Source organism: Macrotis lagotis, chromosome 3, assembly GCF_037893015.1.
Source record: "Macrotis lagotis isolate mMagLag1 chromosome 3, bilby.v1.9.chrom.fasta, whole genome shotgun sequence".
NCBI lineage: Eukaryota > Metazoa > Chordata > Mammalia > Peramelemorphia > Peramelidae > Macrotis > Macrotis lagotis.
The window spans coordinates 299,347,268-299,373,763 of record NC_133660.1 but is presented as its reverse complement, the minus strand read 5'-3'; the positions used below and the strand labels follow the sequence as shown (position 1 = coordinate 299,373,763).

The 26,496-nt window shown below is 33.3% G+C and overlaps 3 protein-coding genes across 3 annotated transcripts; all 3 read left to right on the top strand.

Annotated features, from left to right (window-relative positions):
• The first annotated feature begins 1,441 nt into the window (after positions 1-1,441).
• On the top strand, positions 1,442-2,380 carry LOC141516928 (olfactory receptor 5D18-like). Its single transcript, XM_074227883.1, has one exon. It carries the CDS (start codon positions 1,442-1,444, stop codon positions 2,378-2,380), a length of 939 nt encoding a protein of 312 aa, XP_074083984.1.
• Positions 2,381-14,864: 12,484 nt separating this feature from the next.
• LOC141516926 (olfactory receptor 5D18-like) lies at positions 14,865-15,809 on the top strand. Its single transcript, XM_074227882.1, has one exon. It carries the CDS (start codon positions 14,865-14,867, stop codon positions 15,807-15,809), a length of 945 nt encoding a protein of 314 aa, XP_074083983.1.
• A 9,306-nt stretch (positions 15,810-25,115) lies between these two features.
• Positions 25,116-26,060, top strand: LOC141516925 (olfactory receptor 5D13-like). Its single transcript, XM_074227881.1, has one exon. It carries the CDS (start codon positions 25,116-25,118, stop codon positions 26,058-26,060), a length of 945 nt encoding a protein of 314 aa, XP_074083982.1.
• The last annotated feature ends 436 nt before the right edge of the window (positions 26,061-26,496 follow it).

Genomic DNA, 26,496 nt, shown 5'->3' with positions numbered 1-26,496 from the left:
GAAAAATGCAACAAAGTGTTTGAAAGGTTTCAAATGGAAGATTACATTGGAGATTAATGGATTTTATTTCGGGAGTGTGATTATCTAGCAACATTTTTCCCCACTTCCTCAACCATTTGTCTTTATAAAGCAGATGACTAATGAGTTGTCGGAATATATTCAAAATTAACAAACACATTTAACATATATCTTAGTCAGAGTTGTCTATTTATTCTCTGTATCATGGAACAATATTGAATATTTTTGAAAGTCAGAAATATGAGGTTTCAAGTTTATTTCAAATGTTTCCTATGGGATCCACTCAAAGTTGAGAAATTACATAACTATTCACTAAGAAGAGGGAAAAGCAAGAAAAAATAAAATTATTTAAGACCTGGAGAATGAAGTAAAATGAAAGTCTAAAGGAAATATGGAGCACTTGGGGGACAAATGATGATGTAGTTATACAAGTTGAAGATCGCCTATATAAAATCTTTAGTCTACGCAAAGAAAAAGGAAAATAAACAAAGATTAGAGTATAAGACTATTTTGCTTTATTACTCGCTGCAATCAACTGCTAGGGTAAAAGTAATGAAGTTTAATTCTTTGAATTTTCTTCCAGAATTTTCAGCATTTGGACAGTGCTCCCATTTGCATCATTTCCTGTATTCTGTGGCTAACATGATCACAGTAGTGTAAGATTTTGTCACAGGCTCTTAATTCACCCCTTAACTCTACTCCTGTCATCTCCTGTCTTCTCTATTGTCTTCTCTCCTCTGTTCTCCTCTCCTCTCCTTTCTATCACCTTTTCTAAATTGTAAGTTTATCATGTTTCCTTTTCCTCATCAGTCCTTTAGAAATTCTCACAAAACTGAATTTGATTTGAATTTTCACTAAATATTAATTTCCCATATGAGTTATTTTTATTTTTGACTAGACCTCAAATCTCTTTGTAAGAAAGATTTCATTGTGAAATCAGCTTTTTCTAAAGTACATTGGGGGCGGCTAGGTGGCACAGTGGATAAAGCACCAGCCCTGGAGTCAGGAGTACTTGGGTTCAAATCCAGTCTCAGACACTTAATAATTACCTAGCCGTGTGGCCCTGGGCAAGCCACTTAACCCCATTGCCTTGCAAAAACCTAAAAAAATAAAGTACATTGATATGTGACCATCTATAACTTCAAGTATTATCGAGTTGCTTGAGGCACCAAGATTATCCAGGGTCACAAGTTACTATGTGTGACAGTAAGATAAGAATTTAGAACATTCTGTCTAGAAGGATGACCTTTTAGCTATTTTGGAAAACATTGTCATTCATAGAGGAAATGTTTAACTCCATTGAATGCTTTTTTAATTGTTATCATGGATTTAAACTTCCCTTTATCTAAAAACCTGGCACTCTGCTCTCATCATACTCTTTTGTTTTTCAGGATTTATTTTCAAATTCCATTAAACTTCAGTCATGATCTCTGACAGAAATCAAAGTGCTGCAATTATATTCATTCTCCTGGGATTCTCTGACCACCCAAAATATCAGATTCTTCTCTTTCTAGTTTTTTTGGCCATCTATGTGATCACCATAATGGGAAATCTTGGAATGATTGCAATCATTATGATGAACTCGAAATTACACATTCCAATGTATTTTTTCCTTGAACACTTGTCATTTGTGGATTTCTGTTACTCTACTACTGTAACACCAAAACTGTTGGAAAACTTGGTTGCAGAAGACAGGACAATGTCTATCCCTGCTTGCATCACCCAGTTCTTCTTTATTGCTAACTGTGCTCTGACTGAGACATTCATGTTGGCAGTGATGGCATATGATCGCTTTGTGGCTATTTGTAATCCCCTATTATATATGGTTATCATGTCCCAGAAGCGATGTGCCTTGCTGATGACTGTAGCTTACTGTTGGGGCATACTCTTCTCTCTTCTCTACACCTACTCTCTTCTTGTATTATCTTTTTGTGGCACTACCATCATTAATAATTTTGTCTGTGACTATTCTGGCATACTCTCTGCCTCCTGCTCTGATAAGCATTTTGGTGAGATGGTACAGTTTATAGTTGCAAATTTTAATATGTTAAGCACCCTCTTGGTCATATTCACTTCTTATATTTTTATTTTTGTAACTGTTCTGAAGATGAATTCAGTTAGAGCAAGGTATAAGGCTTTCTCCACTTGTGCCTCTCACCTAACTGCTGTTGGAATCTTCTATGGGACAGTCCTTTTCCTTTACTGTATACCCAATACGAAAAGCTCCTGGTTCACCTTCAAAGTGGGCTCTGTTTTCTACGCAACAGTCATCCCTATGCTGAACCCTATAATATACAGTTTGAGGAACAATGATGTGAAGGAAACACTGAGGAATTTAATGGAAAAGAAGTTTTCTCACTAAATTTTTTACTATAATCATCACATCATCATCACATTACCACCACTACTAATAAAAACAGCAATGACAATACCTACAAAACAACAAAATATATGCATATTGAATAGACATATTTATTGACTGTTCCATTCCCCTAGATAAAAAACAGTTTTTATAGGTCTTATCCTCATCTGCTATTTTGACTTTTAGCAACTTGATCAAAGGGATTGCACTTTCCATATTACTTGTCTTAAAAATTGATAAGAGTCACCATTTCCCTCAACTATCTGAGTAAATACAATGACCTGGGAGACAACCTCTAGACTAAACTTAGAATTTTTTAAATTGTCTGATTATATCTTGACTTGTGTAGACTCTAAGAACTATTTCCAACACATCGATTCTGCATGAGGAAGTGGGAAGTGGGGGAAAAACCTTAGTCCTAAAACAATAACTGGCTCTTAAATATGAGACAAATATTCATTCAAAGAAAAATTTCTCAAGAAGTAATTCTTGTGGAAAATTCTTTTTGAATAAGGGTTCATCAATTTTAAAACATCAATTTAATAATTAGACCAATAAAATAATGTCATTGAGAGGAAAAATGTGATGGCAAAAGGCAACAACTTATTTAATATTTCTTTTAAATGAATTTGCATTCTGTTAATGTATACATATATATATATATATATATATTTGTGTCCATTTTGAAAGTCATATACATATTTGTGAAATAGTATTTATTAACTCCTAACTCATATATCTGCTTTTAGGAGGTAAAAACTACCAATATGATAATGTTAAGTTTGAATTTGAATTTCCACACCTCTAAAAAACAAGCAAACATGAAATACTTGACTTTTGCAGAATGCTCAATATTTAAGAAACTGAAGGTATTACCTGCTCTCTGGTTTCCTGATGGAGGTGAAAAGGAGGGTATGTCAGTGACATTCATGACATTTTTTATTTCCTTTTTTTGGTAACAGTTCTCTGGAAAAATATCTACTTTGTTACACTTTTTCTGAATTAAAGCATTACACACATCTTGCTTTTACATTAAAATTAACTGTACATTTCATAGTGCTTGTGATTTTGCAGAAGAGGGTGAAAGTCCCTGTCTGAATAAGGAACTAAATGAAATTTGCAATCTTGTTCTTCTAGATTAACCAATTAAAATTTTATGGTGTTTTCAGTCTTGTCTAATTCTTTCTGAACCTATTTGGGTGTTCTTAAAAGATACTGGAGTGTTTTGTCATTTCATTCTTCAGACCATTTTGTGTATGAGAAAAATAAGGAAGAGAAAGTTAAGCAACCTGCCAAAGGTCACAGAATTAGAGATTAACTGTGGCCAATTTGAATTCAAGTCTTTCTTATTACATGCTCCCTCTTGATCCACTGAGTCACCTCTCCGATCAAAATGATAGATAATTATAGCAATAACTGAATATTAATGATTTTGAAACAACACATTTTTAATCATTCTGATCATAGTTTTGCTACAATTAGTGATTACACAAAAAGGAATTAAGGAGAAATAATTTATTTTATTTCATTCAAAAATGCAAATTAACAACTTTAACTATTCAAGGACATATCCTAAGCCTTCTGATGAACTAAGGAACAATTATTGTCATCAGAGGAACAGAAGTGTCTGGGAAACACACAGACACACACACACACATATACACACACACATAATCACAAACACAATTGAATGAATTAGAGTCATTCTTTTTCAGTATTGAATGTATATGGAGTTTTTGATATTTTGTATAAAATTCTTAGAATCAAGGATTTGTTTTTTATTTTCACATTACAACATGTATCCTTTGTTCAGATCTTTGGTTACATTGTTTGAAACTCCCTTTCTTTGATATATCATTCATTTTATATCATTTCCAATAGGAACTGGACAAATTTCAAATTTAAAAAGTGAACTCTTGTATAGGTATTCCTTAGTATGTAACCCAAATACAGGGAATATTAGTATTCTAATAATCTCATCTGAAAATTTCATTAAATTTCCTCGCTGCTTAATTTAATTTGTGGATTTATTGTTTGTTTTGATATAATTATAGAAAATGTGATAATTCCCTCATTTCCATGGTTTGCTTTTATTTCATTGATCTATTTAGTTATCACTTACTAACTTATGATTATGCAAAGAGGCTAGATTTGATCTTGGTAGTTCATTTTTCCTTCTTTCTGGAAATTCTCTACATATGTGTTCCTTATGATTATTTATTTTGTGACATTTTAGTTGCTAAATGATACTGATTGTGTGTTGAGTTTACAACTCCCAGATATTAGTTGACTCTTCATATTATCGCCAAAGCCTGTACTGAAATTAATGATACAGAGCTCAGGAAGAATTAGGAGAAAAGTTTCCTTTTAAGCCCTTTCATTCCTTTTCCTGATGACTTCACCCATTAGAATATAAGCTCCGTGAAGGCAGATCTGTATTTTTTTCTGTTTGCATTTGTAAATCTACAGCTTAGAAAGTGTCTAGAACATAGAAAGTAATTAATAAATACAAGTTTATTTTAGAATGTCAGATTCCAGGGTTACTGATGGACAGGTTTACTCTTTCTTGAACATTCAGTTGCTGTCTGGCAAACATGGGTAAATTTCAGGTTTGCTATCATCAATGCACTTAAAAAATTAAAAAGTATTATAATATGAGTTTCTATTAATATTACTACTATGGTAGAATTTAAGCACCCTAATTCAGCATCCTATAAAGGACATTTTTAAAGGAAAAGGAAGTCTCTGTACAGAATAATTTATTGTTATTCTTTTCATGGCAGCAAAACACTGGGGCTTGATTTGATGCCAATTAATTGGGAAATAACTGAGCAAGCAGATGTATACAATTCTGATAGAATATTATTTGCTGACAGAATTGTCAATCAGATCAGATATCATGATAAGATTGAAATGGGTACCTGATTTCTACATAAAGAATGATACATAAGAAAGTTAGGCCAGCAAAAAAAAAAAAAAAAGAGTTTACAATCAAATCTTTAGAAAAGCAAAGAATAGGGGGTGGCTAGGTGGTGCAGTAGATAGAGCACTGGCCTTGGAGTCAGGAGTACCTGAGTTCAAATCCAGCCTCAGACACTTAAAAATCACCTAGCTGTGTGGCCTTGGGCAAGTCACTTAACCCCATTGCCTTGAAAAATCTAAAAAAAAAAAAAAAAGAAAAAAAAAGAAAAGCGAAGAATTTATGACCACAAAAGATCCAGAAAATATTACGAAATCCAAAATGGATAATTTTGACTTTACTAAATTTGAAAGTTGTACAAGGTCAATGTGACCAAGATTGGAAAAGAAGCAGAATATTGAGGAAAAAAATAGTATGTGTGTCTGATAAAGGCCTTATTTCTAAAATATATGCAGAACTGAATCAAATTTATAAGAATGTATGTCATTATCAGGTGATAAATGTTCAAAGGAGTTTTCAGATGAAAAATTAAAGTTATCTATAGTCATAAAAATATTCTACTAACTCACTATTGATTATAGAAAAGTAAATTCAACCACTCAGAGGTATCATTTCACACTTAACAGTTTAGATAACATGACAGAAAAGGATAATAATTAATGATGGTTAAGACTTGGAAGACATGTAACACTAATGCAGTGCAGGTGAAGTTGTGAACTGATCCCAAACATTCTAAAGAGAAATTGGGAACTACGTCACCAAAGCTGTAAAATCTTGACTGCCTTTAGATCCGTAAATACCCGTATTTGGTGTGCATCCCCAAAAAGCTTTTGAAAAGGGGGAAAAGAAATTATAGGAACAAAAAGCATTTATAGCAGCTTTTTTTGGTGGGGGCAAAAATTTAGAAAATGAGGGGATGACAGTCAAATGGGGAATGCTGAAACATGTTACAGCATACTAAAAATAATTGAATACAATTGCTCTAAAAGAAAAGATGAGCAGGCATATTTCAAAAAAGCTTGGATAGACTATGAATTTCTGCTGAGTGAAGTGAACAAAATTAGCAGAACATTGCACCCAATAACAGCACATATGTGACTTAGTTTCTGCAGTACAGTGGATCCAAGAAAATATCAAAGGTCTATTGATGGAAAATAATAAACAGGAAGAACTATGGAGTCTGGATGCAGATAGAATACTCTTTTCAATTTTACTTATACTTTTCTCATGTTTTGCCCATTTTGTTTTGATTCTTCTTTCACAGCATGTCTACAAAAAGTTTAATATTACTGTCCATGAATAACTTATATGATATTTTTATTGTCTTCAATGAGGGATAACAATTTGGAACTCAAAATTTTATATAAATGAATGTAGAAAATTATCTCTATTGTAAATGTGTAAAACAATAAAATATTAGTAAGGAAATTAAAAATAAATATGAAAAGAAAGATTTTATTAGAAACATAAAAAACTAGAATAAATTCCAAGAATTGATTCAAAATTAAATGATCAGAATCCAGGAGACATTTTACATAGGAATAATGAAGAATTGTAAATGATTTAGCCGTATTCCTCAAACAACAATCTAAGATATTCCCTAGAATTTTTGAGGAAACATGCCATCTGCCTAGTTGAGGAGGAGGAGGATTGGGGAAACTGATATTGTCTGTATACAGAATAAAAGATGCTATTTTTCTCTTTTTTCTTATTGCCTTCCCTCTTTCCTTCCTTACTTCATTCTTGATTGAACCCTTTATAAAATATTAGAATAGGAAAAAATTTCCATGATTTACAAAAATGGATTAAATGATGAGGAGAGAAGTAAAGGAGGGATAGAAGTTGGAATACAAAAGTTGAAAAAAAAACTAATATTGTTTTAACATTTAATAAAAGCAGTAATAAAATATTATACAAGATAAGAAAATATGGTATTCTACCTGGAACATATATTTGTTATTTATTTCTTATTGTCTCCTTCAAAATCTGAACACATTGCTGTATCACCAATATTAATTGAATTGTTTAAACATTTTAAGTGCCTTTTATTTGTTTGTGGCATGATAAATGTTTCCAAATTCACAAATTTGATTAACCTTTCATTGGGAATGAAGAGGAAAGGAGGAAGAAATATTTTAAAATCCTGAAAGTGTCTTGGCACTAGGCTCATCATCAATGTATATACATATATATCAACATGTATGTTTATTCATATATGTACATATAAATTAAACTATACCAAACATTCCATGATGAAAGGGTATCTTATGGTGTTGATAATATTATGAGCTCTGTAGAACAAGTTTAACATTTGTGTTTCATTTTGGAAAAAAAAAAAACATCATCAGGGAGGTCATGCCATGACAAGCACATAAACTGTATTTGAGTGAGGGATGCTGTGCAAAGTCATCAGTCTCACTTTCTCTTCCAGAACTATCTAGTTCCAGAAGCCAGATAGGAATCAGGATGACTGGTGATGGCTCTGGTCATGAAGAAATCAGGGTTAAGTAATTTGCTCAAGTTCACATGGCTAGTCAGGTACAGGTGTCTGAGGCTAGATTCAAACTCCTACTCCATATAGAGTAGAAATTCCTAACTCCAAGGCCCATGCTCTATGTGCTGTTTCTACTACCTCCCCTATGCAAGATAACAGGTGTTTAGAGATCAAAGAAGCAGCATCCCAATAGTAGAAAGTCATACTTGAAAGTTGAGTGATATCAGATAACCAAGTAAAAACAGACTAGATAGTGAGTGGCTTCTCCAGTAGCTAGAGTGAGGGATAAATTGTGCATCTTGAAGCCTATCTTCTATAGTTTCTTTACTGTACAGTTTAAGAGGAAGTAGAGAACTATGTATTGAACTGTCCTATTAAGTTGCCCTAATAAGTCTGTATTAAGATGCTGGTCAAGCCTTATTCTAAGTTCTCTGACAGCAAATTATTGAGTTATGTGATAATTTGCATCTTAATGTATATTGTATAATCTTGGGGAATTTTTTTTAATGTTTCTGAAGGTGAAAAAATTCTAAATGCAACACCAATTTCATTTTTAGATAATTCCATGTTTTGAAAGATACATAACAGATACCTTTTTAAAAAAAAATTATTCTTTCAAGATGCATATGTAGGGTCAGCAGATAGTCTCTAAGGCCCAATTCCCAAAAGTCTTGGAAGCAAATTTAATATCCTAAGTACCATGTTCAACTTCCATATAGAGTAGAAAAACATCTCTGATTCTGAGATTTGCTGTAAAAAGAAGTGAGTCATATTCTACTTGTAGCGTCAGTGAAAAAGACAACCTTTCTGTTAATGTTATATATCAGTGGATTAATTCATAGTAGGATCCTTAAGGAGAGGTTGGGAAAATATCCGGTCATGTATTTATTATATCTGAAGATATACCACCTATCTCATGGACCTAGAAAACAAAGTGGCCAGCAGTGTCTATATTCTGGTGGGTACATACTGGAAACATCCTCTTTTATAAAATTTTCCTCATCTATTGAGTGGAAACCAGAAAAAATACTTTTATGTTTCTTGAAAGATGAATTAGAAAGGGACTGCCATAAAGAAGAGGGACAGTTTATCTGAAATCATCATCATCATCATCATCATAGTCTTCTTCAATATCATCATCATTTTCCTGAGTTACTTTTTGATTGCCATTTTTATGCAGAGAATCTAAAATTAATGAATAGAACCCTAATAAAAGATTTCAGAATGCCTATTCCCACAAGAGCTTTGAAATATATGTAGGATGATGTCATAGGTGTATACAAAGACCAATACTAAAACCATGTAGCTCATATTAAATGTCCACTGGCAATTACATTGAAGGCTACAGAAATTGAGAGGAAAGAAGAATGACTGTAAGTAAAGAGGGTATGATTTTCTGGAAGTGCTTAGCTTGCATAAGATTTGTATGAAAGACTAGACTAAATTTAGTAGGGACCAAGATAGAAGAAGTTATACTTTTAGGGAAAAGAAATGTGCAAAAGCATGAAGTCAGAAATATATTATCTTCAGAAAATAATGATCTTAGCAATTTGACAGAAACTGTGCCTTCACATAGGAAAATTTTTAGAAGATAATGATGTAGATGAAGTTAAAATATATTGGCAAAAAATAAAAGGAAAAAAAATGCATACTGGAATTAATAAAGAAATGCAGAAAGGAATCATAGTTTGGTCTGTGCAATGATAGATTAGGAATGAGGACAACCTTAGTTCATATTTGTCCTGTGAAAGAAACTAGGTGAATAAAAATGGGGGAGGAAGGGAGAGGGAACTTAATTTTCTATTCTGAAAGAATTATCTAAACCTATAAATTGCAGAAGATGTCTGACAATGATTTGAAGTAGTTTAGATATCCAAAGTTCACTAAAGCTCTGCAATCAAAGACTCACACCAAACAGAAAAATATATCATTTAATAGATAGCAGAATAACCATATGCTTTCATTCAAACTTTTGATATTATAGAATTCTATATAGATAAATAGATCAACAATGTTTATATTACAGATCAAAAATTTTCAGAGTAACATGCAATTGTAAAATTTAAACGAGGAAAAGTTTGCAATCAACTTCTATGTTTGACAATAAAACAATGGTTTTATTGATTGAGATATATGAATACAATAAACAATTATTGCAATTAGTCTAGACAAGAATGAGGGATAAAATAAATCCAGAAAGGAGACGTGTTTGGGAAGGAGAGAATCATGACTGTTTGCAATAAAATAGTATAGAACAAAAAGCAGTATAGTTGAGATTGCAAAGAAGGAAATCTAGACATGATGTCAGACTGATTTTCTGAACAATTAAAGCTCATGAAAAGGGGAACAGACTGATTCAGTTCATGAAGTGATCTGCAGGTTACAAGGATATTTCTCTTTCTCCTCCTTTTAATATTTATTTTACCAATTGCATAACTTGTTTCAAAAAATAAAATTTCTAAAGATTTGAAATACACATTCCCTGACATCAAGGAGCTAATATTTTGTAACATAGAGGCAAATATCTACACAAAATATTCCATATTAACATTAAAAAGAAAAGTAAAAGTCCAATATGTGTTACAAAGGTTATCTTAAGCTTTGAGAGGAGAGAGTGGATGAGGGACAGAATAGTAAAGAATGGTTTAAAAAAATATGAAGGTTTTGCTCGGTACTTATAAACTTAAAATTTCCACATTAGAAAAGCAGAAAGCGGTTACTGAGGCAAAAAGTAGGTTGAGAGAATTTATGTGGAGTCAAAAATAAGAGTGTATTGATGCTATAAAAGATATACAGTTGATTGGAAACGTGCTAACTGGAGAGGGACAATTTTCATGTAAAATCAGAGATCATGAGAGCAAGTATATAAATGACAGGCTAAGGCGTCCAAAACTATTTGGTTTTGACTATACTTTCAAATATAATTACCAGTTTTCAATTACTTTTGAAGAGACAAAAGATATTGTAATTCATTGTGAAGATGAGACACAATGTAGTAATGGGTTCAGATGTGGAAATGAAGTTTCATGTCAGAAAGACATTTCTGCTTTGAATACAGGGGTATTTTGGACAAATCATTTAAGATCTTTGTGCATCAGTTCCCTCTTGAATAAAATGTGGAACTGGAGAGATGGTGGAGAAGTCTTCAGATCCTCCATCTAGCATAATACATCATAAACCTTTATCTATGTACTTGAACCATTGATCCAAGAAATGCATCAAATCCACTGATGGCACTAAATTAAAGAAGTCACAAGTGTGATTGAAAAAGCAGTTAGAAATATAGGAAGAAAAAGAGAGCTTGCTGAAAAATTTTGGGGTGGTGATTTACCTTTGAACTACCAACTTTTATTATTGATTGCTTTTTATCTTAACTATCCTGTATTTTTATTTGTTTATATACTCATATGCAGATATATTAAATGTATACATAGAAAAAAAATATATATATATGCACATACATACATACACACCTTCACACATCAATAATAAAACTAGAAAGAGCAGTGTGGTAGAGTAAAGAGATTGAGACAGGAAAAGCCTTATTCTAGCTCTACCTTGAAGACCTTAGATAGAGTGGTTTAATAAACTGAACTTGTACAACTTAGCCACCTTCTGCCACATGCGATAAGATTGGGCAAAAATATGACTAAGCAGCAAGAGGAAGCTAGGTGGTGAAGTGGGAAGAAGATGAGCCTCAGACACTTACCAGTTGTGTAGATGTCACTTATTCATATTAATGCAAATTCCCACGTTGTAAAATAAACTGAAGAAGGCAATGATAAACTTCAGTATATTAGTCATAAAAATTCCCAAAAGGTTATGGAACAGTGAGATATGACTAAAAAAGGAGTGAATACTTCAGAATCTGTAACTGTAAGTTAAAAAGCACGTCTTTTATTGCAATGAAGAATTTTGTTTTCCATAATAGTGAATGTCTGAGAATATATTGGAGAATTTGACGTAGCCATTTAAAGGGTCGCAGGGACAGAGAAGTTGTCATAGTTAGGAGACACATTCTTTATGAATGAGGAGGAAAGGTTGCAAAAATTAGACAAATAAGGAATTGAATACAGCTTAATGATGACAATTAAGGGAAAACATATTTAGGGGGGGGATTAACTTTGGTTTGTAGGGAAAAAAAGAATGCTTAAGTGGGACAAGCTGAATTTTGTGTACTTAAAGAAGGGAGGAAACTTAGAGATCTATTGGAAGAAATATATGAAAATGTTTTGAAGTTGTAATGAGTGGATTGGAAAATAGAACAGTGTTCTTCCTGGAAGAAAAGTAACAATGGAATCAAGTATGTAAATGGATTTACCCATATTGCAATTTTAAATTTTCAGGCAGCACGTTCTTGCACTGCCATTGTTTCTGGATACTCATGAAAATGGGGAATGTTCTCCTGTTAAACTCCTATAAAAAGAAATTTAAATTGGAATTCTAACTCACATAGTCTTCCTGATTTATATCCTAATCCACACACTCTGTCCTGAGAAATTTTACTCTCGGGGAATTAGGCTTCCCCTACATTTGACATCTTTCTGTCTGCTTGTCAGTCTCTCTCCATTTGGTTGTTTATATTTTGTTATTGTTTTCAATTGTTGTTTCCTGATTGGAAGGTAATTATAATAATGTGGTTTTTTTTCAAAGTTATAGATATAAGTTGTCCCTGGCAAGAAAGATAATTAATCAGACCCCTAAAACACCCCACCTTAGACTTTCCCTTTTTCTTCTCAATGATATCTTTCTTTCATTATAGCCAAAAACTACAGAGACACAACTCCAGGAGTCTCGATCTCGAATTCAATAATAAGATACTCTTTATCTAGGCATCACTCCAAAAATGGAAAGTGTCATAAGATTTTTTTTCTAATAAAAGTATTTTATTTTTTTCAATTCCACATAAAGATAGTTTTCAACATCCATTTTTGGAAGATTTTGAGTAGCAAATTTTTCTCCCTCCCTACCTTTCTGTCACCCTCTACAAGACAATAAAGTAATTTGATTTGGATTACATGTGTACAATCATCTTAAACATCTTTCCATATTAGTCAAGAATAAAATATTTCAGTGCATAGATCTGAAAATGACTTAAAAAGATAGAACAAATAATTTTATACTTGAGAAAGAATGTTAATATTTTCCTCATTCAATATAATATAATGCAAGAGATAAAGATCTCAACCTGGAGTGAGGAAGGCCTGTATTCAAATCTGACCTTGAGATTACTATCTGTGTATCTTTGAGTAAGACATTTCTATCTCTGTGTCCATCATTTTCCAATAGTACAAAATTGGAATTATAATCATCCTTACCTTTCAAGATTATTTTGCAGAACCATTTTGATAGTGATTATAAAGAACATAACACATAATTTGGGATATATAAGGTGCTGCATAAAACTCAGGGAAAACAGGTAAAGGGATTGATCAGTGATTATACAGTCATTAAGTTATACAATTTGGATTGAAGCCATTTAGACAAAAAATAACTACCCTTAATGGAGCACTAGAAATGTGTGAGATATTTTATTAACCACTTTAAACATATTATCTCATTTTGTCTTCACAACAAATCTAGCCAGGAGGTTGTAGTCCACATTTTGCAATGTGAAAACTCAGGCAAACAGAGCTTCAATATTCTTTTTCAGGATCACATAGCTAGTAAGTGTCTGACCTTGTATAGGAACTTAGTTCTACCTGACTCAAAACTTAGCTCTCTTGCATTTCTCTGGTACACTAATTCTAAAGGGAAATTTTTATGTTAATGGACATATTACTCAGTTTTGTTACCATACTAGGAAAGCTATTGAAGTATGTTAGCTATAAACATACCTCACTGGACACTTGCTAATGAAATTCTCAAAAAATAATGTTTAATATCATCTATTTTAGAAAATTAACACTTTTCACTTTTACTTATCGTGTGACTTCCGTGCGTATGTAGCCTCTGGCTACTTGATCAGTTCTGCTTATGAGGAATCATTATTCAGATTTGGGAAAGCAAGGGTGGAAATAAAAGAAAATTTTATTTTAAAGGTTACAAGACAAAGGAGGGATAGAGAGAGAGAGACAGAGAGAGAGAGAGAGAGAGAGAGAGAGACAGAGAGACAGAGAGACAGAGAGACAGAGAGACAGAGAGACAGAGAGACAGAGAGACAGAGATAAGAGAACAGCCAAGCAGTGTTGGCTGGGCCATGGTCAGAAAAGACTGTTTTCATGTCTTGTCTCTCATCCAGGGGGCAAAAGGTGGACTGACTTTCTCTTACTGGACCAGGAATTAGATAGAGGGCAAAGCCTAAGGAGATCAGGATACAAATTTTGTATTAAACAATGAATCAATGGTACATCAAGAATGGGGATCTCCACCCAATTTAAGCAGCCTTTAAGATTAAAAATTGTTTCTGCTACAACCATAATTCTCTACTTCTAGTCAATTTACATTTCACAAGTAGGTCTTAGTCAATTTATATCTCCACCTAATTTTCTTTGTTACATTCAGAATTCTCTTCATCTTTCCTCTGCATCACTTAGAAAAAGTAGAGAGATAGTTTAAGGGTTCAGATATACATAACCAAATTTGCATTCTTCATATAAATATATATATATATATATATATATATATATATATATATACACATATATATGTGAGTATGTATTTAGGAGCATACATGTATGTGTTTGAGTGTATATGTACACATACATAAATGATTGTATACAGACACACATGAAGTTTAAAAGGTTGCTTTGTGAGAGTCAAGGCATTCTGCTCTGACTTTCCTTAATTTTTAGTTTATGCTAGATTTTGTGAATTTATAACCATCCACTGATTCAAACAATTCTCCAGGTAGCTCTCTTTTTTTAAGTTTCATGCTCCATGTTTTTTTTTCAAAGAAATACATTGGATTTGAGAGTAAGTGCTAGATTAGAAACATTGTAATTCCTATTTTTATCTCCATAATGATAACAATGATTTTACACATTGTACTCTGTCCTTATACTGTGTTCTTCACTTTAATTTATATTTTGCTTCTCATGATCAATTTCCAATTATCTCCAACAGGAATCATGGTGAGCACTGACAAGAATCAGAGTTCTGAAGTCATATTCATCCTCCTAGGATTCTCTGAATATCCAGACCTCCAGGTGCCCCTCTTTCTACTGTTCCTTGCCATCTATGCAACCTCTGTTGTGGGGAATGTGGGTATGATTGTGATCATCAAGATCAGTCCCAAACTCCACACACCCATGTATTTTTTCCTCAGTCATTTGTCCTTTGTGGATTTCTTTTATTCGACTATAGTAACACCAAAATTACTAGAAAACTTAATTGTAGAAGACAGAAGCATCTCCATCAAGGGTTGCATCACACAGTTTTTCTTTGCTGCTGCCTGTGTGATGACAGAGATGGTCATGTTGGCTGCGATGGCTTATGATCGCTTGGTTGCTATATGTTATCCTTTGCTCTATTCAGTTTCCATGTCCCCAAAACTTTGCTCCCTCCTAGTGACTGTAGCATATTCATGGGGCATAACTTCTTCTATTATTCTCACCTATTCAATTCTTGTATTGTCTTTTTGTGAGACCAAAACTATTGATAACTTTGTATGTGAATATCTAGTTTTCTTATCAGTTTCTTGCTCTGATAAACACTTTAGTGAGATAATACTTTTTATCTTTGTAAATCTCAGTGCTATTTGCACTCTCATCATTATCCTTTCATCCTATATTTTTATTTTTGTCACAATTCTCAAAATGCATTCAGCCAGTGGGAGACATAAAGCTTTCTCCACTTGTGCCTCCCATCTGACTGCTGTTACCATCTTCTATGGGACCATCCTCTTTCTCTATTGTATTCCCAATTCTACAAACTCAGGGCTCGTGGTCAAAGTAGGATCTGTTTTTTATATTGTGGTGATTCCGATGCTAAATCCCATAATATACAGTCTAAGGAACAAAGATGTGCAAGAAACCTTCAGAAAATTAATGGATCTCAAAATCATTTCTCAGTAAGATCATTTATATGACTAATTTCTAACTATTCCCATGGTTGATGATAATATTTAATTAATTCTGAGTTCCATTCAGTTAATGCCTTCTCTGGCAATCACATCTTTAGTTTCTACAACAATCTGAAAGACATGATATTTCTTCATTAAATAAAAACAAAAAAAGATTGAAATGCTAAAAAAAAAAATCTCAGAAGGTCCAATAGATAGAAATAACATGCATATTTAATAGGGCATAGAAATCTATCTTACCCTAGAAAAAAATGAGAGGAAAGGGATTGTTCAAAGGGTAAATGGGGGAGTAAGGGCAAGTAGGTGGTAGAAGAGAGGGAAGATCCTGGGAGAGTGTATTCAGATACAACACACTTCTAAGCAGGTACAGTTGAAAAAAAGAGAGAGAATAGAATAAATGAGAGTTGGGAGGAATAAAGTGGAGGGAAATACAGCTACTAATAACAATTGTGGGAAACAATATTGAAAGGAACTTCTTGTGAAACAGATTCCTGTCTTTCTCCATGTTCAACATGATAAGCTTTGACTTAGAATTTGGCTTTTTCCCATCCTCATATCTCTTAGACCCTGTCACCATGAAATTGAAATATCTTATCTGGTTGGTTGGACAGGCTCAAGGGATTTATCATAACTTAGAGGGATAGAACACACAGAAAGACTGAGTGATAAAATTTCCCAGTCCCAAACAGCTTAGAGGTCTGTTCCACCAGGACTGGGGGGCAGGAAACAGCCTTAGTACAGTCTCAGTTTAGGGCAGCTAGGCTGGAGCAAACTAGCTCCAGGCTTTCAAGAACAGACCATGGGGCTCCTGGATCCTTGGCAGAGGGGATCATTTCCAGACTTGTTGGCCCAGGGAGCACTGGTACTCTGCTGCATCAGACTGAGCATGGAGTGCCAGCCTCAGAATAGCCTTGCAGCCCTGGAGTGAGAATAAACGGAGCCACCTAGGCCAAAGAACATAAGAGGGTCAGGGGAGACTGAAAAGGTCTCTCTGCTCTCCCTGTGACAGGACTCTGCTATATGCCCACATGCAGATCCAGGTCTCAGTTTCAGCTCCCATACTATCATAGCTGAGCAGAGACCCTCCTCACAGCTCCAGGGGGTGGAGAGCAATGGTGGCCATCCACATACCAAAACACAGACAAGAGAACAATAAGAGCATCTCATAAGACCTTGGAGGAATTCAGGTCCCAATAGGCTGTCACCACAAACCCCAAATCATTGGAACTGTGGTAAATCAGTCATAGGTTGAGGGAATGAGCAAACAAGAGAAAAAGAAGAATCTGACCATAGAAAATTACTTTGGTTCCATGGAGGATGATAATATACATTCACAAGAAGACAAAGTTGAAGTTTCTATATTCAAAGCCGCCAAGAGAAATAAAAAATGAGTTTAGGCAATAGAAGAGCCCCACCAAATTTTTGAAAAGCAATTTAATGAGGTAGAGGAAAAATTGGGAGGTGAAATGAGAGTGGTGAAAACAAATCATGAAAGCTCTGCTGATCTTATGTTAAAGAAGGCAAGTCATCAAGTGATAGAGCCCATAGAAGCTGAATACAGGCTGAAGTACATTTTTTCTCTCTCACTATTCTTGAGGTTTCTCTATCTTTTTTGGGAGGAGCAGGGTTTATGCTTACTCTCACAATAAGATAATTGTAATATAAAATAAATAAACCAAATTGTCATTCAAAAAAAAGACAGAATTGATTCAAAATTAAATGAGCAAAACCAGGATACATTGTATAATAAAATCAAAATTGTATCATGAAGAAATATAAATTATTTAGCTGTATTCAACAACATAATGATGTAACAAATTCACTATCTTTTGGAGGAAACATGCCATCTGCCTGGATGAAGAGGAGGAGAATTGATGAAATTTACATTGTCTATATACAGACCAAGGAATGCTATTTTTCTCCTTTTATCTTCCTGCCTTCCCTATTTTCTTTCATCCTTCCTTCTTTCTTGATCGAATCTTTTAAAAACATTAGAAAGGAAAAATTTTCCATGTTTTACATAAACAGATTAAATGATGGGCAGGGTTGTAACAGACGGATAGAAATTGAAATTCAAAGGGTGAAAACAGTTAACATAAAATTTAATAAAAGAAAAAATAAAACATTGTAAAACATAAGTTTGTATTCTACCTGGAATGCATATGTTCACTATTTATTTCTTAGTGTTTCCTTCAAAATCTGAACACATTCATGCGTCCATTAAATTAATTGAAATGCTTGAAACATTTTAAGTGCCTATTAAATGTTTGTTGCATTGATGAATGACTGAGAAATGTCTCCAAATTCACATACTTGATAAATACTTTCTTGGGCATGAATGTGAAAGAAGAAAAAAACATTTTATAAATCTGAAAGTGACTTCACACTCAGCTTATCATCAAAAGATAAACATATATACATATATATATATGTATATATGAACATTTTTGTCTAGACATATAGGCACCTATGAAGTGAACTATCCAAGACATTCCATGAGGAAAAAGGTGTCTAATAGTGGGGGGAAAGATTATATGCTCTGCAGAACAAGTTAAACATTTGTGCTTCAGTTTTGAAGAAAACATCAGGATGGTCATGCCAATTCAGGCACTTGAATTGAATTTGAGTTAGGTGTGCTGAGCTAAGTCATCAGCCTCACTTTCTCCTCCAGGGTAATGTGGTTCTAATGGCCATATATGAATCAGAATCACTGGAGATGGTCCTGGACATGGGGCAATCAGGGTTAAGTAACTTGCCCAAGGTCATACAGCTAGTCAGTGTAAAGTATCTGAGGTTGGATTTGAATTCCTGATTAATATAGTGTAGAAGTTCCTTACTCCAAGACTAGTGCTCTATGTGCTGTGTCTCCTAGCTCCCCTGTACAAGATACTAACGCGTATGTAGAGATCAAAGTAGCAGCACCCCTACAGTTGAAATTATAACTTGAAGGTTGAGTGATTTCAGATCATCAAGTAGAATCATACTAGCTACTGAGTGGCATATCCAGGAGCTAGAGTGAGGGATAAATTCTGCATCTTGAAGTCTATTTTTCTACAGTTACTTTACTGTACAGTTTAAGATAAAGTCAAGAAGTATTTATCAAGTTGTGCCAATAAGCCTTTATTAAAATGATGCTGGCCAAACCTTAGCCCAAGTTGCCTGAGAGTCAATTGTTCAGTTATGTGATAACTTGCATTTAAATGTGCATTGTATAACCTTATGGAATATCTATGATCATATTTGTGAAGGGAAGAAAAACTAAAACTTCAAAACAAATTACATTGTTAGATGATTCCATGTATGGAAAGCTAAATAACAGAAACTTCAAAAAAAATATTCTTCAAGACCACATATGTGGAGTTAGTAGAGAGTCTCTAAGGTCTGAGTCCCAAAGGTCTTAGAAGCAAATTTAAGATCTTAGATTAAGTACCATGCTCAACTTCTTCCATATAGATTAGAAAAAATATCTCTCTGATTTTGAGATTTGTTGTAAGAAGGAGCTATCCACATTCTACTTGTAGAATCAGGGAGAAAGATAGATTTTCTGTTAATATTATATATCAGTGGAGAGGTTGGGAAAACAGCCAATCATGAAATTATTATATCTCAAGATATACCACTGGTAATATAGATCTAGCAAATGATGTGGCCAGTAGTGTTTCTATCCTGGTGAGTACATATGTCTGGAAATTTCATCCTTTTTTAATTTTTTCTCATTTATTTACTGAAAACAAGAATATTACTTTCATAAGTTTCCTGATAAGTGAATCAGAAAGAGAATGACAAAAAGGAGAGGGACAGCTTCTCTGAAGTCATCATCATCATCATCATCATCAACCATACACTTTTTCAATATAATTGTCATTGTCATCAAAATAACTGATGAATTTTTCTTCAGAGAATCAGAAATTAATGCACAGAACACTAATAGAATGTTTCAGAATTCCTATTCCCACAAGAGCATTTAAATACATTGAGGGATGATGTAATAGTGCATACAAAGACCAATACTAAAATCATGTAGCTCATATTAAAGGTCCACTGGCCATTACAATGAAGGTTACAGAAATTGAGAGGAAAGAAGAATGTCTGTAAGTAAATAAAATATGATTTTTATGGAAGTGCTTAGCTTGCATAAGATTTGTATGGAAGACTAGACTAAATTTAGTAGGGAAAAGGAGAGAAGGCATTACAGTTTTTGGGGAAAAGAAATGTGCAAAAGCAGAAAGTCAGAAATATATTATCTTCAGAAAATAATGATCTTACCAATTTGATAGAATCTGTGGATTCACATGTGAAAATTGTTGGAAGATATTTATGTAGATGAAATTAAATATATATATGGCAAAAATAAAAGCAAAACTTCGTACTGAAATTAATAAGGAAATGCAGAAAAGAATCATAGTCTGTTCTGTGTAATGATGGATTAGGAAGGAGGAGAACCTTAGTTCATGTTCTGCCTGTGAAACAACCTAGTTGAATAAAAATGGGAAAGAAGGGGAGAGTGACTTAAACTTCCTATTCTGAAAGAATTATCTGAACATATAAATTGTAGAAATTGTCTGAATATAAATCAATTGAGATATTTATGGTGTCTAAACTTCCTTATAGATCTGTAACCAAAACTCAGAATAAACACAAAAATCTTTCATTTAATAGATAGCAGTGACCATATGCTTTGACCTTAAGTATTTGCCATTACAGTATTCTATATAGAGACAATATTGAAATTAAAGACCAAAAATTTTCAGAGTGACATGCAATTTAAACTTTTAAACAAGCAAAAGTTTTCAATAAACTTAGATGTTTGACAATGAAGCAGTGGTTTGATATATATATGAATGCAATACAAAATTATTGCAAATAGTGTAGACAGGTATGAGGGATAAAAATAAATCCTGCAAGGAGACATGGTTGGGAAAGAGAGAATCATGACTGTTTTCAATAAAATAGTATCGAACAAAAAAAATTGAAATTGCAAAGAGAGAAATCTAGTCATGATATCAGATTGACTTTCTGAATAATTAAAGTTCATGAAAAGTTTAGCAGATTGACATAATTCATGAAATGAACTGCAGATTTCAAAAATATTTTTCTTTCTCCTCCCTTTAATACTTAATTTCACCAATTGAGTAATTAGTTTTAACAAATAAAAATTCCAAAGTTTTAAAAGAGACATTCCCTGACATCAAGGAGATCATAATTCATATCATAAAGAAGAATATTTACATAAAAGATCTATATTAACATTAAAAAGAAAAGTAAAAATACAATATGTGTTACAAAGTTTCTTAATCTTTGATAGAGAGAGAAGATAATGGACAGAACAATCAAGGAATGGCTTGAAAAGTAAGAAAGATTTGCTCAGTACTTATGAAAATTTAAAACTTCCACATTAGAAAAACGGAAAGTGGTTACTGAGGCATAAAGTATGGTGAGAGAAATTATGTGGAGCCACAAATAAACAGTGCATTTATGCTATAAAAGATATACAGTTTAACTGGAAAATTATACTAACTAGAGAGGCACAATTTTCATGGAAAATCAGAGATCATGAGAGCAAGGCTATAAAAGACAGGTAAGGACACCAAAACTATTCGGTTTTGACTATACTTTCAAAGAGAATTACCAATTTTCAATTAATTTTGAAAAGACCAACGATATTGAAAATGATTTTGAAGATGAGACACATTGATACAATAGGTTCTGATGTGGAAACAGAAGGATCTATGTCAGAAACAGATTGTTACTTTTCAATACAGGGGTGATTTTGGACAAACCATTTATCCTCTATGTGCATCAGGATCTTCTTGAATAAAATGGGGAGACTGGACCAGATGAGGGAGAAACCTTCAAGTCCTCCATCTAGGATAATGCATCATAAACCTGTAGGCATGTACTTTGCCCACTGAACCAACAAATCCATCAATGGCATCAAAATAAAGAAGAAATGAGTGAGGTTGAAAAAAACAGTCAAAAATATAGGAAGATACATAGATTGTTTGTAGAAATATTTTTGGGTAACAGTTTACCTATAAACTACCAACTTTTATTTGTGATTGCTTTTTTATTAACTATCCTGTATGTTTGTTTGTATATACACCCATATGCACATATGCTAAACGTATACATAGAAAAATACATATGCATACATGTATATACATACATACACAGATAAATAATAAACCTAGAAAGAGCAGTGTGGTATAGTAAAGATAGTGAGTCAGGGAGACCCTTGTTTGAGCTCTACCTTTGAAGACCTTAACAGAGAGTATTTCAATAAAAAGACCTTTATAATTCATTTAGCCACCTTCTGCCACATACAAAAAGAGTGGGAAAAAAGTATGAATAGGAAGGAAGAGGAAACTAGGTAGTAACATGGGAAGAATATTTACTTTATATGTTTACTAGTTGTGTGGGTAAGTCACTTAATCTTATTGATGCCAATTCTTAAAATATAAAATAAACTGGAGAAGGAAATGATGGACCACCCTAGTATAATAGCCATGAAAATTCCAAATAGTCTATGAAACAGTGAGATAGGACTAAAAAAGTGTGAAAGCCTTAGGGAAATCTAATTCTAAATTATAAGTAGGTATTTTACTGCAATGAAGAATCTTGCTTTCCATAATATTCCATAAGAATGAATTTCTGATCATATATTTGAAAATTTGATGTAGACATTTAAAAAGTCACAGGGACAGAGAAGGTGTCATAGTTAGGAGTCATATTCTTTATAGACAATCAGAAGAGGATGTAGAAATGAGAAAAATTTTAAAAATGAGAATGGTGATGAAATGCCCAACTATTGATCAAAGTAGTATAATTGAATAAAACCAATTAAGGAAAAATATCTTTAGGGAATTAATTTGGTTTAGAGGGAAAAAAGAATACCTAATTGGGACAATTTGAATTTTACATATTTAAAGAAGAAAGAGGGGAAAATATAAAGATGTGTTGGAAAAAGCATGTGCAAGTATTTTGAAGTAGTTGTGAGTGGATTGGTAAATAGAAGTGTTCTTCCGGAAGGAAAAGTGACATTGGAACAAGCTATATATCCAGAATTACCAATTTTGGAATTCTTAGGTTTCAGACAGAACATTCTCCCACTGCCATTGTTCCCAGATACTTATGAAAGTGGGGAATGTTCTTCTGTTAAACATATATTTAAAAAAAGGAAATTCAAATTGCAATGCTAACTCACATTCCCTGACTTATATACTAATCCATGCAACCCTGTCATGAGAAATTTAACTCTCAAGGAGCTAGGTTTCCACCACATTTGATATATTACTATCTGATTGTCTGTCTCTCCCCATTTTTTTCTTTATATTTTTCACCTTTTTCAATTGTTGTTTCTTGCTTGGAAGATAATTATCACAATGTGGTTTTCGTAAATGGATATATATTAGTAATCCCTAGCAAGAAAAATATTTAATCAAAGCCCTAAAACAATTCACATTAGACCCAATTTTCTCTTTTTGTTCTTTTTTTTTAATTTTAGGGTTTTTTGCAAGGCAAATGGGGTTAAGTGGCTTGCCCAAGGCCACACAGGTAGGTAATTTTTAAGTGTCTGAGACCGGATTTGAACCCAGGTACTCCTAACTCCAAGGCTGGTGCTTTATCCACTACGCCACCTAGCCACCCCCATCTTTTTATTCTTAATGATATCTTTCTTTTCAATATAGCCACAACCTACAAAGAGGCAACTTCAGGAGACTTGATCATGAATTTAATGAATAAAAATATAATCTGTTTATCTAGGCATCATTCCAAAAATGGAAAGGGTTGTCAGATTTTTTTTCTATTTAAGGTATTTTATTTTTATCCAATTACATGTAGAGATAGTTTTCAAAATCCATTTTTGGAAGATTTTGAGTTGCAAATTTTTCTCCATCCCTACCTTCCCGTCACCCTCTACAAGACAGTAAGTAATGTAATTTAGATTATATACGTATAGTCATTTTAAACATGCTTCCCTGTCTGTCATATATTTCAATATATAGATTTGAAAATTACTTAAAATTTTTGAGCCAAAATGCTATACTTGAGAAAGAATGATAATATTTCCTTGCTCTACCTCACATTATATAATGTTATAGATTAAAATCTCAGCCTGAAGCGTTGCAAATTTGGTATTGCAAAATTGGAATAATAATTTTAACAACCTCTCTAGAATGTTTTGAGAATCATTTTGATAATAATTATAAAGAACTTAACAAACAATTTGGGTTATATAGCATGCTGCCTAATACTCAGGTCAAAGAGCTCAGGGGATTGAACAGTGATTACCTAGCCATTAAATCACGCAAATCGGATTGAAGCCATTTAACCAAATAATAATTAATATTAGAAGAGCACAGACAATGTGTCAGATATTATCTTAAACACTTTATATATATTATCCCATTTGGTCTTCACAACAACCCTAGCCAGGAGGTTGTATTCCACATTTAAACAAGTTAAAAAAAGTGAAGCCAACAGAGGCTCACGTAGGTAGCAAATGTCTGAGCTTGGATATGAAATTGGGACTTTCTAACTCATATCATAGTTCTCTGGCATTTAAATTCTTCTCTGGAATACTAATTCAAAATGGAAATTTTTTATGTTGATGGGCATGTTACTCAATTTTCTTGCTATACATGGGAGAGTATTGAAATATGTTGGATATAACATAGCTCACAGGACACTTGCTATTGAAATTCTCCAAAAATCATGTCCAACATCATCTATTTTGGAAAATTATATCTTTTCATTTTTATTTGTCTTGTAACATGCATCCTTAGAAAAAAATAGAGAGATATTTAAAGGGTTAGGATCTCCTTAAACAATCTTTCTTTTTCTTTAAATATATGTTTACATGTGCATGTATATGTGAGTATGTATTTATGAGGATATATACATGTGTTTGAGTGCATATATAAATACATAAATGCATGTTATACAGACACACATGCAATTTACAAAGTCCTATGTGAAAGTGAAGACATTCTGCTGTGAATTTCCTTAAAGTAGTGTTTGTACTAGCTTTTATGAATTTATATCCATCCATTTATTCCACCCATTCTGTCTGTAACTCTTTCTCTGACATGTTTCATGCTCCATGATTTTTTTCAACTAAAGATATAGAACTTGAGAGTAAGTGCCAAATTAGCAACATCATATCATTCCTATTTTTATCTGTATAATAATAACAATAATAATTTTCTAAATCGTACTCTGCCCTTATACTGTTTTCTTCAATTTAAGTTATATTTCGCTTCTCATGATCAATTTCCAATTCTCTCCCACAGAAATCATGGTGAGCACTGACAAGAATCAGAGTTCTGAAGTCGTGTTCATCTTACTAGGATTCTCTGATTATCCAGACCTCCAGGTGCCCCTTTTTCTACTGTTCGTCATCATCTATGCAGTCTCTGTGGTGGGGAATGGGGGCATGATTGTGATCATCCATATCAGTCCCAAGCTCCACACCCCCATGTACTTTTTTCTCAAGAACTTGTCCTTTGTGGATTTCTGTTGCTCCACTGTAGTTACACCAAAATTAATAGAAAACTTAGTTGTAGAAGACAGAACCATCTCCATCAAATGCTGCATCACACAATTTTTCTTTGCTACCACCTGTGTGATGACAGAGATGGTCATGTTGGCAGTGATGGCTTATGACCGCTTGGTTGCTATATGTTATCCTTTGCTCTATTCAGTTGCCATGTCCCCAAAAGTCTGTTCTGTTCTAGTGACTGTAGCATATTCGTGGGGCATAATTATTGCTGTTATTCTCACTTATTCGATTCTTATTTTGTCTTTTTGTGAGACCAAACCAATTGATAACTTTGTATGTGAATATCTAGTTTTCTTATTAGTTTCTTGCTCTGATAAACACTTTAGTGAGACAATACTTTTTATCTTTGTAAGTCTCAGTGCTATTTGTACTCTCACCATTATCCTTTCATCCTATCTTTTTATTTTTGGCACAATTCTCAAAATGCATTCAGCCAGTGGGAGACATAAAGCTTTCTCCACATGTACCTCCCATCTGACAGCTGTTACCATCTTCTATGGGACCATCCTCTTTCTCTATTGCATTCCAAATTCTAAAAACACAGGGCTTTTGGTGAAAATAGGATCTGCTTTTTATACTGTGATGATTCCTATGCTAAATCCCTTAATATACAGTCTAAGGAACAAAGATGTCAAAGAAACCTTCAGGAAATTAATGGATCTCAAAACTATTTCTCAGTAAGATCATTTATATGACTAACTCTATCTAATCTCATGCAATTTCTGGTAATATTTAATTAATTCTAAGTTACATTCAGTTACTCCCTTCTTTGGCAGTCACATCTTTAGTGTTTACAACAATCTCAAATGTAGGATAGTTCTTCACTAAATAAAAGCAAAAATGCTTCAAATATTAAGATATCCCAGTTGGAAAGTGCAGTGAATAGAGCACCAATCCAGGAGTCAACAGGAGTTGAGTTCAAATTTGTCCTCAGAAGCTTTATACCTGGTTGCCTCAAATGCATGGCCATCTCCAAACATACTGGTTCAAATCTGACCACCAGATCCCAATAGTCCCAAGGAGAAAGTGAGGCTTGTGAATTAGCACCAACATGTTCCTCATTCAAACCCAGTCCATTTATTGACCTTATTTATGTTCTTCTTCAAAAACAAATGAT

Bases quoted from the DNA above. Each gene is read 5' to 3' on its own strand.
- LOC141516926 (XM_074227882.1), top strand. From the start codon at position 14,865: ATGGTGAGCACTGACAAGAATCAGAGTTCTGAAGTCATATTCATCCTC.
- LOC141516928 (XM_074227883.1), top strand. From the start codon at position 1,442: ATGATCTCTGACAGAAATCAAAGTGCTGCAATTATATTCATTCTCCTG.
- LOC141516925 (XM_074227881.1), top strand. From the start codon at position 25,116: ATGGTGAGCACTGACAAGAATCAGAGTTCTGAAGTCGTGTTCATCTTA.